At 41.9% G+C, this 20,990-nt stretch overlaps 1 protein-coding gene across 1 annotated transcript; it reads right to left on the reverse strand.

The window, feature by feature from the left end:
• Positions 1–235: 235 nt before the first annotated feature.
• Positions 236–853, reverse strand: LOC138886118 (uncharacterized). Its single transcript, XM_070167152.1, has one exon. The coding sequence runs from the start codon at positions 851–853 to the stop codon at positions 236–238; it is 618 nt and encodes a 205-aa protein (XP_070023253.1).
• Between the last annotated feature and the right edge of the window lie 20,137 nt (positions 854–20,990).

Genomic DNA, 20,990 nt, shown 5'->3' on the forward strand with positions numbered 1-20,990 from the left:
TATCCTTGGTAGAGGGTATTTATTTTTGATTGTGACTTTGTTGATTTGGCGGTAGTCAATACACATTCGTAGTGACCCATATTTCTTCCTTACAAACAAAATCGGTGCGCCCCATGGTGACACACTTGGCTGGATGAAACCCTTCTCTAGCAATCCTTCAATTGCTCCTTTAGCTTTTTCAATTCTACCTGTGCCATTCTGTGAGGTGAAATTGATATAGGCTGCATGCTTGGCATCACGTCGATCCCAAAATCAATGTCCCCATCTGGTGGAATCCCAGGAGCTCATCTGGAAAGACATTCGGAAATTCATTCACAACTGGTACAGACTCAAGGCTAGGTGCCTCGGTATCAGTATCCGTAACCCGAACTAAATGATAGATACACCCCTTCTTGATCATCTTTTCTGCCTTAAGGTAAGAAATAAACCGACCTTTGGGCACTACATTATCTCCCTTCCATTCAACAACGAGCTCACCAGGAAACTCAAACCTCATAGTTTTAGTCCGAGAATCAAGTTTGGCAAAACATGAATAAAGCCAATCCATTCCCATTATTACATCAAAATCGACCATCCCTAATTCAATAAGATCGTCCATGGTATCCCTACCATGCATCGTGACAACACAACCTGTATAAACTCTAGCAGCCGTAATTGACTCACCAACCGGAGTAGACACCAAAAATGGCTCATGAAGGTGATCCGGTTCTATCCCAAATTCCATAGCAATAAAAGGGGTAATATAGGACAAGGTGGAACCAGGGTCAATAAGTGTATACACATCATGAGATTGGACAATCAGAATACCTGTTACAATATCTGGAGAAGCCTCTGCGGTCTGGCAACCACTCATTGAATAGAACTGGCTGGGTCCTCCTGAACTCTACGCACCACCCCTAGCTGCACCACGCCCTGCGGGTGCTGGGGTACCTCGAGCTGGAGAGGGGGCTGAAGATGTAACAACTGCTGGGATGGCTGGCTGTGCTGTGCCCCTACCCGCTCCCTGGCGGGATACCCGACAATGACTCTGAATATGACCCTTCATCCCACATTCATAGCATACAGGTAACTCCAAATAGCAAATCCCTGAGTGCATCTTCCCGAACCTAGGGCACAGGGCCCTCTGCTACTGCTGGGACCTCTCTCCTGACCGACCCCGCTAGTAGGATCCCCTATTGCCCTGACCGGGCCTGAAACGACTCCATTGCTACTGCTGGCTGGGCCTTGATAGCGGTGCACTAGCTGAAGACTGTGCAATAGACTGGGACGGCCTTGCTGATCCTCCCCTAAAAGATGATCTTCCCCCACCTAGTGACTCTCCCATGTTGCCTGTAGACCGTGCCTTGCTGTTACCCTCTCTCTCCATTCTGTTCTTCAGTTTATGGTTCTCTGTGGCTTGAGAAAATGCTACCAACTTCCCATAATTCATGTCAAAATTCAATGCAACCGTAGAAGCCTCATTAATAGTCAAATAATTAAGACCCTGAACAAATCGGCGCAACCTGGCCTCCATTGTGGGAAATATGTGAATGACATACTTTGACAGGCGAGCAAACTCCATGTGATACTCCCACACACTTCTGCTACCTTGCTTCAAATTCTCAAACTCTGCTGCACGGGCTGCCCTCGTCTCAGCAGGCAGGAAATGATCTATAAAGGCATCGGCAAACTCGCTCCACCTCGCCGGAGGGCTCCCCTCCTCACGGGAATTTTCCCACAACTCAAACCACGAATAGGCCACCCCTTTCAGACGGTGGGCAACCAACTATACTCCCTCTGTCTCAGTTGCATGCATAACCCTGAGGGTGTTGTGAATCTCATCAATAAAATCTTGAGGGTATTCTTCTGGATTGGCACCCGTAAACATTGGAGGGTCTAATTGAAGAAATCTGTTCACCCTGGAACTAGTGGAATTCCTTTGCTGGCTGGATGAACTGGGCGCAAAATTTGACCTTTGGGCCTGAAAGGCTACTAGCTGAGTTAACATCTGAATAGCTCCCCTAAGACCCCCATCAGAATTACCAGAACCAGAAGCTGGGACTGGAGGCGGAACAGGGGTATCAATGAGAGGGATAGTGGTACCCCCCAAAGGTGGAGGAACTGGGGTAGTCTGCTCTGGAATAGAAGAACCAAGCAGGGTGATAGTAGGGCGACTACCCTCACCCGCACTGTCAAGTAGGGGATCATCAGCCACTCCTGAGTTGGCATTGGCTTCTTGGCCAATTCTTGCTTTCTTCTTTGGTGCCATGTATTGAATGTTGAAAGAATGCACTAGTTAGAGGGGGAACAGTTTCATAACAGATTTTGCTGCACGACCCAGAATATTAAAGAAGGGTGTTATTCCTAAATGCCCAAGTAGCCTCCAACTTATAGATGTGGTCGACTACACACCAATAAGGACTCTACTAGATACGGCTCCGAGACATACTAGGACACTTTAAAACCTTAGGCTCTAATACCAAGTTTGTTATGCCCCAACCTCAGGAGGCGCGACCGGCACTCAATCGAGTGAACCCAACTGAGCAAGCCTTTTTAATACTTTCTACCCAACTCAATATGATTAAGAGAACCATGCTTTCGTTTATTTAGACAATAGGAAAGATCGTACATTCAATATTGTTAGTTCATTTTTATATCACAAACCTTAAACCATGGCTAAGTTTCCAAGATTTCATACAGTTATAGTTTAGAAGAACTAGAGTTTAGGATTACAACAAAGTTCGTTGACCCATCCAACACCTGTACATAACCCATACAAACATCTACAAAGCCTCTAAGGATACAAAAGTCAATAATGACAACGCCGACAACAAGGCCCCGCTATACCTCAAAAGTGGAAGTCCACAACAAAAGATGTACAACATAACCCCTTGAAGGAAAAAGGGGCTCACCATGACTTTGAGAGGAGGATACTCCACTACGCGCGATGGTCACTGTCCGCTATGGAGCCACCTACATTCATTCAAAAATGTAGCGCCCCCGGCAAAAGGGACGTTAGTACCATGGAATAGTACTAGTATGTATAACTAAACACCATCTTATTAGAAAGAACTATCATACAAGAACAAGGAAGATCACAACAGACAATCAAAAGCTTTAACCGAACACCACATCATCAAATAAAAGAATCATATAACTTTCACATAATTTCCATAGCTTTAGTTTGGGGCATTTGATGTTGTTCATCATTATCCACAGTAGCACCGTTGTCTTGAGCGGAGTCCGATCACGACCCGATCGGCTAGGTTTCCTTATTTAAGACATATACCTCAATCACAATCTCATTCTCCTTTTTTAGAATTTAATATCAGCATATTTCCACCATGTGTGCGGCATGGTGTTCGATCATGGCCCGATCGGCTAGGCCTCCTTACCTAGGCGTTGTTCCTTTCTCATTAATCATCTCATTTGAATCTTTATTTCACATATATCATATCAATTCATTGGCACTTAGGGCCATAATTATCACATCATTTCCACTTTCAATGTCAACCTTGCAATTTATGATCATAGGCACATACAAAAGCAATTCAATGTTGTAAGCATAGGTAATATTTCACATAGTTGGCATGACAATCTCAGTTTTAATCTTGACGTGAATCCTAGGCATTTCAACACATGGTTCATATTCTTCGCACATCTTTAAATATCTAGAATAGTACATTGCACACATTGAGGCACACCTTTCATGTATATATATATATATATATATAAATTTAAAACCAATACATGTGAAATAACAATCAATACATCATTCAAGTTTTCAGTCTTACCACATTTGCACATACACCAACGGAGCTCAATTTCTAATAAGAGGGAGTTTTACCGATACATACCTCAATAGAGCTTTCCTTAAATTCTTACAAAATTCCGGGACTCTTAGCAACTTCAATCTATTTTAGGAGAATTACAAATTGAACAAGAAATAGCGACATGATTAATACTCTAGCTTGTTTGAGCATATTATCAAGCACTAAGTGTGCATTGTGATTTTAGGACCCTTTTGTGAGAGAGTTTTATCATCTTACACCCCAAATGCTATCTTTTTAGTTCACAACCTCTCCATACCTTATTATCTCTTATGTATGCAAGAAAATCCATTTTTATACCCATGAACCCCCAAGCTAATTACTCATTTTAGTGTGAATTTCGAATCAAGTTCTTACCTCTTGGGGTGAAGGTCTAGCAGCTTTACTTGATAATCTTCAAGGGTTTAGGCAAGGATTGAGTGGGGACTTGATGAAGATCACCCTCTCTCTCTCTAGAACTCCTTCTCTCACTCTATTTGCAGTAAAATAGCATAAAAAGGGTCTAATGGGATGTTTTTCATGGGATAGGGTCGGGTTTTGAAAGTTAGAAAATAGGAGCCCCGACACAATCTGCGATCGCACATGCGATCGCATAATGGACATGCGACCCGCAAAAGGGACCGCAAAAATGGCCCCAAACTCCTGAACAAACTGCCCGGGTATGCGACAGAAATGCGGTCCGCATACCTGTTTCGCGGTCGCATAATGCACCACAAAACTGCCCCTTGCAAAAATTCCAAGGGAACTATGCGATGACTATGCGGCCTGCATATTGATTATTCGATCGCATAATTGGGCGCATAATTGGCCTTAAACTTAACCATCAAACTGTCTGACTCTGCGGCGACTATGCGGTCCGCATAGCTATTATGCGACCGCATAATAGACCGCAGAAACGCACTTTTCTGGAAAACATTATTCCTTAACTATTTAATGCACAGATCAAATCCAAAGGTGATAATTTGGCAATATGAGCTTTCGGGTTTTTGAGAAGAAATTTCATGGGGCCTTACACCAATGGAATGACAACAAGAAAGGGGAAGTCCAAAAAAGCTCCAAACTCCATCCTTGACAAAATTAATCCCTTTCTTTGCCATTCTTAGAGAAAATTATGAGCTTTAGGAGAAAAAATAATATAAAATCGGTGTACAAGGAGGGTTGATTTCAAAGAGATAAAGAAAAAAATCCTTTAGAATGAACTATGAGTGGGTTTAGTCTGGGTAAGAAAGGCATTGTGAGGTTTAAAGGGATTTACTAAATTAAAAGGCTAAAATCATGGGATACTCATTTAAAACTAATTTGTACATAATTGGTAAATTGCATACGACTATGTAATTAAGTTAAAACTTGATTAGGGAGGGTAAATAAGTTTCATATGTAGTATAGATAGGTAAAAAAATTCCTTTTATTAGGTTAGTTGTTTACTTGCCTTGCATGGAGTTCCATTCTTTAGTTAGGATGAATGGCCAGGTATAGGGGTGGCAAATAGGTGGCTTGGGCAGAATTTAGACGGGTCAAGATAGGATAAAGTAGTAATTGGGTCATCACTCAACTTGTAACGAGCTGGCCGGGTATTTTGAGATTTGTAGCCCCGTTCCCTTATTAACTGCTCACTCTGCGCTTAATTGTTGTTACATGACTTGTCGGGGTTGTTGGTTCGGGTCCGGGGAGGTTTTGAAACGAGTTGAGACACTCCATGTTGGAAGCTTACGTTAAAAAGATTGACCGAATGTTGACTTATGTGTAAACAACTCCAAAATAGAGTTTTGATGGTTCCATTAGCTTTGTTGGGTAATTTTGGACTTAGGAGTGTGTCTGGATAGTGATTTGGAGGTCCGTAGTTGAATTAGACTTGAAATGGCGAAAGTTGGAAATTTAGAAGTTTGACCGAGAGTTGACTTTGTGGTTATCGGGCTCGGATTGGGGTTTCGAGAGTTGGAGTAGGTTCGTGGTATCAGTTTTGACTTGTGTGCAAAATTTGAGGTCAATCGAACGTGATTTGATAGCTTTCGGCATCGAATGTAAAAGTTAGAAGTTCAAAAGTTCATTAGGCTTGAATCAATGCGCGATTCGTGATTTTAGCATTGTTTGATGGGATTTGAAGGCTCGACTAAGTTCGTATCGTATTTTAGGACTTGGTGGTATGTTTGGTTGTGGTCTCGAGCACCTCGGATGGTTAACGGACTGAAAATTGGACTTGGAGGACTGCTGAAGATTGCTAGTGTCCAGTTCTGGTTTCCTTCTACGCGATCACATGGGCAAGTATGCGATCTCGAAGGCTTGTTTGGGGCAGCTGGGATTTTACTCTATGCGTTTGCGAGCTGGAGTATGCGATCGCATAGGTTGGACAGGCAGAGCATCGACGCGTGTTCTAGGCCGTGTTCATGAAGAGCAAGTGAGGCAGTTGGGTTCACGCGCGTTGTTCTATGCGAATGCGTGGGTCAATCCACGATCGCGTAGGCCTAGGAAGACTATGCTTTGCGTTCGCGTGGGCTTGTATGCGGTCACGTAGAGGTGTTTCTGGGAGCAATGGAGCTTGTGCTTTGCGATCGCGAAGATTTTCCCGCGATTGCGAAAAAAGGGACATCTAGGCACAAATTAAATATTTCAAAAAATGAGGGTTTGAGTCTATTACAAAAAAATTATTTTGGGAGCTCGATTGGAGGCGATTTTTGGAGAGATTTTCAAGGTAGTGATTGCGGTAAGTAATTCTTACTTAGTTTTGGTTAAATTCCATGTTTATATCTTTGATTTCATCATTTAATTAGTGATTTGGGTTGAAAAATTGGGGGAAAATGCAGGAAAGTCCTTAGACTGAATTTTGGGGATTTGATCGAGATTTGGTATCGGATTTTAGTAATTTTAGTATGGGTGGAATCGTGGTTGAATGGGTGTTCGAATTTTGTGACTTTTATCAGATTTCAAGACGTGGGCCAGGGGTTGACTTTTTGAGTTTTGATTAAGAACTTAGTATTTTCTTATCGAATTGATTCCTATAGCTTGAGTTGATCATATCGAATTGTTTGTGGCTAGATTCGATTCATTTAGAGGCCGTTTCGCAAGGCAAGGGCTTGTTGGAGTAGAGTTTTGCAATGTTTGAGGTAAGTAACATTCTAAACTTGGTTCTGAGGGTATGAAACCCCGAATTACGTGTTATGTAATAGGTGTTGAGGTGACATACATGCTAGGTGACGGGAGTGAGTGCGTGCTCTGTAAGAGTTGTGACTTGATCGATTCCGTGGAATTTTATTGTTGAAAAATCTTGCTGTTACCCGTATTTTCACCATTTGTTAGAGTAATTGAGCTGCCAGTCATGTTAGATATCCTGCTTAGGCTATGTTTTGGTACTGTTGGGACAAACAGAGGTCATGTGACACGTCGAATTATTTGCTTAATTTGCCATTTTGTACTCAGTCACAACTATTATTTGCATATTATGACTTAGTCTCTGTTGTCCTTTATTTGATACATCATATCATCATTTTTTGGGTTGATTATCATGATTCTGGTGAGCCAGAGAGACAGGAGAGATTAATGATCGAGTAAGGCTGAGGGTGTATTGTGAGTGATATTCATGGGATCGGGCTGCACACTACAACATGATTTATTAATTCATGCCAGGATTTGGCTTATTATATTTACGGCACCCGGATGGATGGAATACCGCGAATTATGGGCCTCCTATAAAATCAACTCCCGAAGCCCATCAACATTGGGTACACATACCCGACCTTGCATCCTCAATACCCTATCATCACTAATAGTCACATCTGTGGCATTACCATGCAGAACCTTATCCTTGAGGAAAAGCAAATGAGGGTTATCATACTGACGCTCTCTGATACGATCAGACAAGGAAGGCTGAGAAATCACGCAAGCTAGAACCCTACTAGGCTCCGAAAGATCCAATCTCACAAACTAACTGGCTAAGGCCTGAACATCCATCGTCATCGGCCTCTCCGCTGCTGGTAAATAAGCCAACACACCAAACTCTCTGCCCGGCGACTCAAATCATCAGCCACCACATTGGCCTTGCCCGAGTGATACAAGATAGTGATATCATAGTCCTTTAGCAGCTCTAACCACCTCCTCTGGTGCAATTTAAGATCCTTCTGCTTGACAGATGCTGCAAACTCCGGTGATCAGTATAGATATCACAAGGAACACCATACAAATAATGACGCCAGATCATCAAGGCGTGAACAGTAGCAGCTAACTCGAGATCATGGACAAGATAATTTTTCTAATGTACCTTCAGCTGTCTGGATGCATAGGCAATCACCCTACCGTCCTACATCAATACCACTCCAAGGCCAATCCTCGAGGCATCACAATATACAGTATGAGACCCCGAACCTGTAGGAAATATCAAAATTGGGGCTGTAGTCAAAGCTGTCTTGAGCTTCTGGAAGCTCTCCTCACACTCTTCCGTCCACTGGAACAGAGCACCTTTCTAGGTCAGCCTGGTCATATGTGCTGCAATAGATGAAAAACCCTCAACAAATCATCGGTAATAACCCGCCAAGCCAAGAAAACTACAGATCTCTGTAACTGAGGATGGTTTGGGCCAACTCTGCACTGCTTCCACTTTGTTCGGATCCACCTTGATCCCTTCACTCGATACCACGTGACCATAGAATTCCAAGGAATCCAACCAAAACTCACATTTTGAGAACTTTGCATATAATTTCTTTTCTCTCAAAGTCTGAAGCACTGTCCTCAGGTGCTGCTCATGATCTTCCTGACTCCGGGAGTATACAAGAATAACATCAATAAAGACAATGACGAACGAGTTATGATATGGCCGAAACACACTGTACATCAAATGCATGAAGGTTGATGGGGCATTGGTCAGCCCAAATGACATAACAAGGAACTCGTAATGATCATACCGAGCCCTGAAAGCGGTCTTTGGGATATCTGGCTCCCGAATCATCAACTAATTGTAACCTGAATGTAGGTCAATCTTAGAAAACACTCGTGCACCCTATAAATAGTCAAATAAATCTTCAATATGAGGCAAAGGATACCGGTTCTTCACTATAACTTTGTTCAAGTGGTGATAATCAATGCACATACGCATAGAACCATCCCTTTTCTTCACAAACAAGACAGGAGTACCCCAAGGTGATACACTGAGCTGAATAAAACCCTTATCAAGCAATTCCTGTAATTGATCCTTTAACTCCTTCAACTCAGGATGAACCATACAATACGGAGGAATAGAAATGGGTTGAGTGGCCGGCAACAAATCAATGCCGAAATCAATATCTCTCTCGGGCGGCATACCCGAAAGGTCAGCTGGAATCACATCGGGGAAGTCCCATACTACTGGGACTGAATCAACTATAGGAATATCAATACTGACATCTCTCACATAGGCTAGATACGCGTCATACCCCTTCTCAACCATATGCCGAGCCTTGAGGAATGAAATAACTCTATTAGGAGTGCGATCTAAAGTACCTTTCCACTCTACTCGCGGTACACCTGACATAGCCAACGTCACGGTTTTGGCAAGACAATCAAGAATAGCATAATGGGCGACAACCAGTCCATACCTATGATAATATCGAAATATACCATGCTGAGCAATAATAAATCTGCTCTGGTCAGAAAACCACTAAGAGCAACCAAACACGACCGATAAATGCGGTCCACAACAAGAGAATCTCCCATAGGAGTAGGAACATAAACAGGGGAACTCAAAGAATCCCGAGATACGCCCAAATGCGAGGCAAAACAAGAGGATACATAAGAATATGTGGATCCTAGATCGAATAAAACTAATGCATCTCTATAACAAACCAGGACAATTCCTATGATGACATAATCGGAGGCGACAGTCTCGGTACGGGCAGGAAGGGCATAGTATCTGGCCTGGCCTCCCCCTCTAGGGCAACCTCTGCTTCCTCGACCTCCGCCTCTAGCTGGCTGAGTAGGTGGGGTAGAAACTGGTGCTATAACCATAGCCTTGGAACTCTGCGGAGCACGTTGTGGCTGAGAAGTCTGTGGAGGTGTGCCCCTCCTAAGTCAGGGGCAATCCCTCACCATATGGTGTGTGTTACCATAATCAAAACAAGCTCTGGGAGGACATGGCAGTTGTGACTGGCTCAAGCCAGATCTACTGGATTGACCACCGAAAGCACCCCGTGCAGGAGGCGCACTAGATAGTAGAGATGCATAATAAAGCTCCCGAGGTCTAGGAGGAGCTAGAATACCACTGGTTGCTGAAAGAGCAAAATGAACGGGGCGACTCATATAACCCCTACCATAACGAACGGTAGCTGGAGCATGGGAACCAAAATAATGGCTCGACTTTTGAGGCCTCTTAGCCTCCCTCTCCTATCTATCTCGATCATGCATACCCTCTACTCTCCTAGAAATGCTCACCACATGCTGATAAGAAATATCTATTTGCAACTCCTGAGCCATGCTAGACCTGATGCGGGGAATGAGCCCCTCAATAAACCAGCAAACTCTCTCATGATCTATAGAAACCAAGGCTGGTGCATGCCTAGCCAAGTCAGTGTAATGGATAGCATACTCCGAAATATTCATAGTACCCCGGCGCAAATGGTCAAACTCTGCGCGCCATGCGTCCCTGAGGCTCTAAGGAACATACTCCCTCAAAAACATATTTGAAAACTGGGTCCATGTAAGGGAAGCTGCCTAAGCTAGGCTATCCAACTCATAAGTACGCCACCACTGATAGACTACTCCTCGAAGCTGGAAGGCAGTGAAAGAAACCCCACTCGATCTTGATATACCCATAGTGCGGGGGATACGGTAGCACTCATCCAGAATCCTAGAGCATCATCTGATGCTAGACCACTAAATACATGAGGCTTGTACTTCCTGAACCTCTCAAGCCTCCGCTGCTCATCCTCAGAAGCTGCTGCCATGTCCTTGGACTGAGCTAGGGCCACAGGCGGTACCGGTATAACCTCTAGGTTCTGATCAACCTGGACCCACTACTTAGGAGTGCTGACGTTGGGATTCTGTGCTTTTCCCCTGGTCTGGGATGTGGTTACAGCAAGGGGAATCAAGCCTTGTTGAGCTAGGGTGGTGTACATACTCACGAACTGTTCAAGGGTCTCCTGAAGAGCTGGAATAGTAGTAGCAGTAGGCGTATCAGGTACTTGGGCTCCGGCAGAGGTTGCAGGTGGCTCCTCATTGGCAGCTCACGCAGGTGCTCTGGCTTCATCACGTGCGCGTCCTCGGCCTCCACCCCATGTAAGGCCGTGTGAAATTTATTGATCAAAACCCGATCTGTGCATTAAAAGGTTAAGGAAAATGTTTTTCAGAAGGGTGCATTCTTCCACCCATTATGCGACCGCATAATAGCAATGGGGTCCGCATATCTGCCGCTGAGTGAGACAGTATGTTGGCCAATTTTGAGGTCAACTATGCGGCAAATTATGCGATCACATAATCAATATACGGGCCGCATAGTCATCACGTAATCTCCTTGGAATTTTGCAAGCAGCAGTTTTGCGGTGCATTATGCTACCGCAGAATAGGTATGCGGACCGAATTCTCATCGCATATCCGGGAAGTTTGTTTATGTTTTGGGAGCCATTTCGCAGTCCCTTTTGCGGGCCACATGCCAATTATGCGATCACAGATCTGTTCCGGGGCTCCAAATTTCTAATTTTCTTACCCGACCCCATGTCGATATATTATACACTACCCTTAATTTTAGGCCTATTTTCTGATGCATTTAGAGAGAGAGAGAGAGGGTCCTAGAGGGAGAAGGGGGTTCTTCATCAACATTTCTCCTAAGATATTGCTTAAACCTTGAAGATTTGTCAAGAAAGACACCTAGGTCTTCTTCCTAAAAGGTAAGGTTCTATAACCCAAGATCTTAATTACTAGATATAACTAGGATAGACCATTAGAAGGGTAATTAATGGGGATAAAAGTGGATATCTTGAATGCATGAGTTCTTAAAAGTATTTGGTTAGGTCTTGAGCTAAGGATGGGATAAGGGATGGTAGGATCTTTCACAAAATGGTTTTAAAAGTATAATGCATACTTAGTGTTCGAGAATATTCTCAAACGAGCTAGAACTATGATCACCTCTCTAATTGTGGTTCGATTTGTCATGTTCCTAAAAGATTGACGGTGCTAAGAGTCTCGGAGTATAGTAGGACTTAAGGAAAGCTCAATCGAGGTATGTAGGCTAAACTTTCTCTCTTGGAAGTGAATTCCATATTGTTTTTGTTTTTAAGTGTGGTTTGCCTACCAAAATTGTATAGCCTTGAGTCACATTTTAAATGAAGGTTAGTATACTAATTGGGTGAGAAGAATTTGATCTGTTTAATGCTCCTAGTTGCTCTTATGTGTACTAAATGCCTTGATTGAATGTGTCTATTTGTTGATAAACTGTAAAGATGTTTGGAAATGAATCAATTGAGAAAATGTAAAACAAATTATGAAATAAGCCTCGACCCAACTGTAAGGAACTAACTTCAAAAATAGAATGGCCTAAAGGTCTTGTACTCAAACCGTGCTCATAAGTGATTGTTGCTTATAACTCCAATGTGTATCTAAATTGTTGGTTGGCATGTCTATCTTTAGGAAGAATCCATTATGTTTGATGATTCTATTTCTATTGAATTCGAAAATATATGATTTCCGGAATATTTGGTACATTTATATTGGTTTGTTATACTTGGAAATAAAGGGGATGAAAATTTGGAAAACCAAGTGAGGCCTTCGTGCCATGAAAAAGATGAACCTTGTGAAAGGCCCAAAGGGGCAAAGAGATACTGTTATCGAGAGAGATTGAGAGCATTAATAAAAACTATAAAGTGTGAACGGTATTGAGGTAAGCATGGTTGTATTTATGCTATATTTGTATACTTGTATTTATAGTACAATTGTGTGCAATATTAAATTGAATCAAAAAATGTTTTTGGGAGTATCATTAGCAAGACTGAGGAAGGGTGGGTCATAAGGCCCACACCTGAAACTACACGTGCCGGTGTAGGAGTGGAGTGTGATTTTGGATGAAATTGAAATATTGGTGAAATTGTGACTTTTCCCCTAAAGTGGGATGAAACTAATACGTGTGAATTGGAAAAGAAAAAGCTAACCCTCACGGCATATGTGGGAAGGCGGCCTAGCTAATCAGGTGGAGATCCGACTCCATGTAGCGCACATGGTGGTACTACTCTTGTGAAACCTTTCTTTCGCATCATAATGTCAAACCACATTGTCCGTGTGTAGATGGCCTAGCCGATCGGGTGTGATCGGACTCCGTGCTAACAAAGACGTTGGTAATATCGGTGCTAGTGATCTCCTAACCAAATATATATATATATACACACACACACACACACAAACACACTATTTTCTTACTTGAAAATCGTTATGTTTCAATTGGTTATTTGGATATTGTTGATTGTGACTTGCTGTTTCTATGTGATGTCTCTGCTTACATGGACGTTCTATTTTGAAAGAGGACTTTTAGCCTTACATACCATTTCTATTCGGCGGCACTAACGTCCCTTTTTCCGGGGGCGCTGTATCGTTTTATGATACAGGTGGTTCCACAGTGAGGGCGTCGACCAGTGATAGCGACATTCTCTTCCCAGCAGACTTGGTGATCCCCACTCCATCTCGGGGTCATGTCGTGTATCTTTTGTTCATTTTCTCATCACGTTTTGAGGTATAGCTAGAGCCTTGTTGCCGACATTTCCTTATTTCTCTTCTATTGTATTTAAAGGCTCCGTAGACTATTTGTTGGTGATGATTGATGTTGGGCTTCAAGACTAGAAATTTTAGTATTTGACAAGCATGCTTTTCATTAAACTTGTAAACTTGTAATATTTTGAAAACTATGAATGAAGTCATTAACGAAAATGAAATGGAAGTTTCTAATGGAAGATTGCTTAGTGTTTTCATATAATGGGATATCATTCCCTCTTTATTCATGAACTAGGGTGGGTAGAATGAAATCTAACAGGCTTGGTCAGTCGCGTTTACTCGGTTGAGCGCCGGTCGTGTCCCATAGTTTTTGGGTCGTGACAAACTTGGTATCAGAGCCTAAGGTTTTGATGTGTCCTAGGATGTCTCAGAGTCGTGTCTAGTAGAGTCCTTCTTATTGGTGTGTTGTCGACCACATATATACGTTGGAGGCTATTTGGATATTTAGGAAATTCCACCCTTCTTTGATATTCCGGATTGTGCCATAGAGCTCAAGGTAGAGATCAAATTTCCTTGTTATGTCCTATTTTCCAGATGAGTAATCCACGAGTATGAAGCAGTGAGGAAGGAATAACCCTACTATTGAATTTGGGGGAGATTGCGCATGAGTTTGTAGGGAGGATGCGCCAAGCCGTGGAAGGGTTGGAAGAACTTATTGCCATGGGAAGTGTCATTGTCCCTACCAATATCACCGCACCACCAGAGCGTGTGGTGAGAGCATCTAAGAAACAAAAGAGGGTTGTTGGTGCTAATGAGCCGGATTGTTCAGTTTGCAAGAAACGTCACTTGGGGAGATGTTAGATGACTCTCGAGATATGTTACAATTGTGGAAAGAGGGGGCACAAGAAGAATAAATGCCCTAGGATAGGTACACCTATCCCGATCTGCCCAGTATGTGGGAAGGAACATTTGATGACGTGTTGTGAGTATCCCTAGCAACGTGTTTGGGGTGGTAGATCAGGGCAATTCCAAGGGCCCGCACAGCAACCCAATATTGGAATTGGTACTCCCGCATTAGAAGCCTGGAGGAAGGATAAGGGGGAAGTTTATAATGTATGTAAAAATGGCGAGTATCAGGTCGGTGGGGCGAGTCAGTCTAGTGAACCTTGTCCCCGTTGTGTGAAATGTGGGATGTGTCATCCGGGAGTATGTCGCTATGGTACCAATGTATGATACAAGTATGGTGTGTCCGGTCACCTTCAAAGAGATTGTCATTCATCTTGCCAGATCATGGGCAGGGGTGTGGCGCAGCCAGCCAGTTCTATAGCTACTTCATCTATAGCACCTTCAGGACGTGGGGCAGTCGGGGGTAGTATTCAGAGCTCGAGAGGGCCCAACAGGTTCTATTCTATGAGGAGGCATCAAAGTTCGGAGGCTTTTCCGGGTATGGTTATAGGTATATTGACTTTTCAATCTCGTAGTGTATATGCTCTAATTTATTCCGGTTTCGCTTTGTCATATGTCAATCCTTACATTGCTATGGGATTTAGGATAGAGTCAGGGCAACCTTATGATCCATTATGTGTATCTACTCTTTGAGCGAGATGTATTATTCTTGGAGCCTCTTTATTTCAATTATCTTACTCGCAGCCTCATGAGGAATTGAGTCCCATGATGATTCCCTGAATTGAGTCGGAATCTGAGGGTAACTATTTCCACTTGCTTTCCTAGACCCTCACCAAGGAATTATATCTGATAAATTTCTTACAGGTCATTTTATTCGAATGGATAACATCTACTCACTTGTGCTTACGCATGAATGATCCTAAAATTTGCCTATATAGTGCCAAATTCAATGTAAAGCAGCCCGGTATTGTGAACCTTCTTGAGTCACTCTTTTCTTCTTAGTGTAGATGGTTTCTATGTTTCAAACAATCATATTTCTTCTTCGTCAATATTATCATGAAGTATTTTCACTATTTGGTAACATGAGAGCCTATCTCAGCTCCTATCATATGCACGTATACCAGTTGAAGTAGATCGTTTGTCTGTATAAGTTTCTGAGAAATTTGAGGTTTTCACAAATCCGCCACAAGAAGATCTTTCCCTTGCCCATTGTAATATGACTTTTGTGCTCACTTAAATCGTTCCGCAATAAGTAGCTCACATTGTTCTAGGTATTGAAGTTGCTCGTGAAGTGGCCAGGTGTCACAGCCGGAGAATTATGATAGCAGAACTATGTCAATCTCATAGGAAGCAGTTCATTCCCTCTCTAGCCAGCACACGAACCCCCCTATTATTGAGAAGTCCTAGCAATGTGGATTTTATCGTAAGAGGTTCATATTGGATGTCACGGGTTTGGCACATATCATATTATTTTAAAGACAAGTTCTCTTATCTTTAGTACTCTCGTATAGGATCAACTATCGGCGAGGGTTGAGCAGTTTGAATTATAGTAATCTCACAAGTTTTTAACTTCTATTTCATTCTCATAGGCTTGTGGCGCAGATTCCTTGTGTCAATTAATATTAGTAATGCAATTCGAATCCATATTCTGAAACCCCTATCTCATTCAACGTGCGAGAGTATTCTCATTCTTGATAAATTGATCTTTCCTACACTCTAGGAGACGACTGGTGGCACGTACTTGAATATTCCTCCGTAAATTATTTCTTTTGCCAATGTGCTATCTAAACTCTATGCCTTATTGTTTCAAACCAATGATTTCATCGCAATGATTAATTGTGCCATAATGATCCATAGTAAGCTTTATGTTTCCTAAAATAATATAACATCATAAGACACCCTGCTCAACACATCTACATTGATGGATTCTTGAAATACTTCCAGTCCAATCTTGAACCTCGTTGCTCCTATTTGTGGTAAATCTATTAAGGGTATGGGTTCAAGCATGTCAAAAGGTAGTGTCATTCCATGGTTAATCATATTGGGTAGGAACTCTGTGGTCGTATCGATTCTAGCCCCTCATAGAATAATGATTAAAAGTCGCAAAGTGTTCAACTCGGGTGTCCGGCATAAAGATTTAGAGTTAAAGAAAGTAAGCAGGCTATTCTCAAGGTTCCTTCTAGAAAGATGCTATGCGAATTGTCCCTAAGGGTAAAATAGGTATGGTGCTCTTCAGAAGTTATGGGTCACGTTATGAGTATGATATCCTCCCATATCGTATCGTTGCCCTCTATGGTTCTGATGTTCCATGTATCTATGTCTAAGAAGGTTATTGGGAATCTTTGATATATCATTCCGGTGAGAATTGTTGAAGGTGGAATTAATGGATAGTCGACTTATAGGGAGTAGCTAATCGCAATCTGGGATTAAACAGGTTGAGAGTCGTGGAAGGGAAAATATTTATTCACTTAATTGTATATCATATGGTCGTAATTCGAGAGGTACTTTCTGTATGTTACACATTAAATATGTGCAACTCATATGCAGGTATTGTCTTTGATAATGAAATGTTAGATGTGTGGAAAATCTGTGTTGTTGGTATATTGTACTAGCTGCTTAGTTACGGGTGTATTGTTAAATTGGGTTTCTCAGGTTCTCTAATAGGTGGATGGGCCCAGGTACAAAGGAAGCTCTGGCGAAATTTTTAGAAATTTAGGGAGTTAGTCAAATTTGGAATTTCTGGGGTGTGAATGAGGAGTCGAATCCAATGTAAAGGGACACTGCCAAGGTGGAGAGTCTATTGTTGTTATTGATGTTGTTGGTAAAAGGAAGAGTAGGGTTGAGGCTACGGCAAGGATTGCAGTGTTGGTACACCAACTGAGTTGGTGGTAACGGGTTATAAATCTGGTGTGGAAGAGAAAGAGGAAGATAATGTATTAGGCTTTTCTTAGAAGATGGCTTCTACCCTTTGGCTTCTAGATTCAGTTCTATTGTTGCCATTGATGATGTATAGTGCTTATTCTGCTTCGATGGTTTAATATGAACGAGTTAGTTCTCAGCTCTCGGTCGGATACTATAAGTAGTCGAACGTATTGATTAGGGAAGAGCAGGAGAATCACTTGATAAGTACATCGCTATCCATAATTGAGGGCCATGTGAAAGTTTGGAGCTTGAGGTATGCAAGGAAGGAAATAAGTCCTGTTGGGTGTTTGGGGTGAGCCATGATCCTCATTCGAGGACGAATGATCTTAAGTGGGGGAGGATGTAAGGCCCTGTGAAATTTTTTGCTCAAAACCCGAGAACTCGTAGTGCCAAGCTCGCCGCGGTTCGGACCCTTTGGATTGATCTGTGCATTAAAAGGTTAAGGAAAATGTTTTTCAAAAGGGTGCATTTCTGTGACCGCATAACAACAATGCAGGCTGTATATCTGCCGCAGAGTGAGACAGTATGTTCGCCAATTTTGAGGTCAACCATGCGGCTAATTATGCGATCGCATAATCAATATGTGGGCCGCATAGTCATCACATAATCTCCTTGGAATTTTGCGAGCGGAAGTTCAGCGATGCATTATGCGACCACAGAATAGGTATGCGGACCACATTCTCGTCGCAAACCCGGGCAGTTTGTTTATGTTTTGGGAGCCATTTTGCGGTCCCTTTTGCGGGCCGCATGTCAATTATGCGATCGCATCTATTCTGAGGCTCCAAATTTCTAATTTTCTTACCCGACCCCATGTCGATATATATACACTACCCTTCATTTTAGGCCTATTTTCTGATACATTTAGAGAGAGAGAGAGAGGGTCCTAGAGGGAGAAGGGGGTTCTTCATCAACATTTCTCCTAAGATATTGCTTAAACCTTGAAGATTTGTCAGGAAAGACACCTAGGTCTTCTTCCCAAAAGGTAAGATTCTATAACCAAGCTCTTAATTACTAGATATAACTAGGATAGACCATTAGAAGGGTAATTGATGAGGATTGAAGTGGATATCTTGCATGCATGAGTTCTTAAAAGTATTTGGTTAGGTCTTGAGCTAAGGATGGGATGAGGGATGGTAGGATCTTTCACAAAATGGTTTTAAAAGCATAATGCATACTTAATGTTTGAGAATATGCTCAAACGAGCTAGAACTATGATCACCTCTCTAATTTGTGGTTAGATTTGTCATGTTCCTAAAAGATTGATGTTGCTAAGAGTCTCGGAGTATAGTAGGACTTAAGGAAAGCTTAATCGAGGAATGTAGGGTAAACTTTCTCTTTCGAAAGTGAATTCCATATTGTTTTTGTAAGTGGTTTGCCTACCAAAATTGTATATCCTTGAGTCACATTTTAAATGAAGGTTAGTATACTAATTGGGTGAGAAGAATTTGATCTGTTTAATGCTCCTAGTTGCTCTTATCTATACTAAATGCCTTGATTGAATGTGTCTATTTGTTGATAAATTGTAAAGATGTTTGGAAATGAAACAAATGAGAAAATGTGAAACAAATTATGTAATAAGCCTCGACCCAATTGTTAGGAACTAACTTCAAAAATAGAATGGCCTAAAGGTCTTGTACCCGAACCATGCCCATAAGTGATTATTGCTTATAACTCCAATGTGTATCTAAATTGTTGGTTGGCATGTCCCTCTTTGGGAAGAATCCCTTGGGTTTGATGATTCTATTTCTATTGAATTCGAAATATAGGATTCTCGGTATATTTGGTACATTGATATTGGTTGGTGATCCTTGGAAATAAAGAGAATGAAAATGTGGAAAACCAAGTGTGGCCTTCGTACCATGAAAAAGATGAACCTTGTGAAAGGCCCAAAGGGGCAAAGAGATACTGTTATCGAGAGAGATTGAGAGCATTAATAAAAACTATAAAGTGTGAAAGGTATTGAGGTAAGCATGGTTGTATTTATGCTATATTCGTATACTTATATTTATACTACAACTGTGTGCAATATTAAATTGAATCAAAAAATGTTTTTGGGAGTATCATTAGAAAGACCGAGGAAGGGTGGGTCATAAGGCCCACACTTGAAACTTCACGTGCTGGTGTAGGAGTGGAGTGTGATTTGGGATGAAATTGAAAAATTAGTGAAATTGTGACTTTTCCCCCAAAGTAGGATGAAACTAATACCTATGAATTGGAAAAGAAAAATCCAACCCACACGACATATGTGGGAAGGTAACCTAGCTGATCAGGTGGAGATCAGACTCCATGTAGCGCACATGGTGGTACTACTCTTGTGACAACTTTCTTTCGCATCATAGTGTCAAACCAGAGATTCCGTGGGTAGATGGCCTAACTGATCGGGCTTGATCGGACTCCGTGCTAACAAAGACGGTGGTAATATCGGTACTAGTGATCTTCCAACCAAGTATATATATATATATATATATATATATATATATATACTATTTTCTTACTTGAAAATCGTTATGTTTCAATTGGTTATTTGGATATTGTTGATTGTGACTTGCTGTTTCTATGTGATGTCTCTGCTTATATGGACATTCTATTTTGAAAGAGGACTTTTAGCCTTACATACTAGTGCTATTCGACGGCACTAACGTCCCTTTTTCCGGGGGCGCTATATCATTTTATGATACAGGTGGTTCCACAGCGAGCGACATTAGCCAGTGATAGCTGTATTCTCTTCCCAGTAGACTTGGTGAGCCCCACTCCATCCAGGGGTCATGTCATGTATTTTTGGTTCATTTTCTCATCACGTTTTGAGGTATAGCTGGAGCTTTGTTGCTGGAATTTCCCTATTTCTCTTTTATTGTATTTAGAGGCTCCGTAGACTGTTTGTGGGAGGTGATTAATGTTGGGCTTCAGGACTAGAAATGTTAGTATTTGACAAGCATGCTTTTCATTAAACTTGTAAACTTGTAATATTTTGAAAACTATGAATGAAGTCATTAACGGAAATGAAATGGAAGTTTCTAATGGAAGATTGCTTAGTGTTTTCATAAAATGGGATAACATTCCCTCTTTATTCATGAACTAGGGTGGGTAGAATGAAATATAACAAGTTGGCTCAGTCCGGTTTACTCGGTGGAGCACCGGTTACGTCCTACGGTTTTTGAATCGTGACATCCTTGCCCGAACCTTTGACGGCTCTAGTAGGGGGCGCGGGTGCCTGGTCATTTCCGGTAGCACATGTCCTCACCATCTATGAGAGAACAGAAGATAGAAGTTTAGAATTTCGATATCAAAAATCTCGCACTACAAGGAAATCAAATGAAATGGAATTTTCCTAATAGTTACATAGCCTCTCGTAGATAAGTACAAACGTCTCTGTATCGATCCGTGAGACTCTAAAAAACCGGCTTGTGATTCATGACTCCTATGAACCTAGAGCTTTGATACCAACTTTTCATGACCCATGTTCGACCTCCGTGAACTGTCGTGATGGCACCTAGTCTCTACGACTAGGTTAGCCTAACAAATTGCAGAAAAAGGAAATTAAATACGAAACTAGCAAACACTGCGGATAAAACATAATAAAACGTTTAAGATGCCACTCGACATATACAAATACACACTCTCAAAACTGAATCAACTTCCAAAATTCGGAATCTCATGAAATCACAACTGTAGATAGTACATAGTGTTCTAACTCCAGAA

The sequence above is a fragment of the Nicotiana sylvestris genome, chromosome 2 (assembly GCF_000393655.2).
Source record: "Nicotiana sylvestris chromosome 2, ASM39365v2, whole genome shotgun sequence".
In the NCBI taxonomy this organism is placed as follows: domain Eukaryota; kingdom Viridiplantae; phylum Streptophyta; class Magnoliopsida; order Solanales; family Solanaceae; genus Nicotiana; species Nicotiana sylvestris.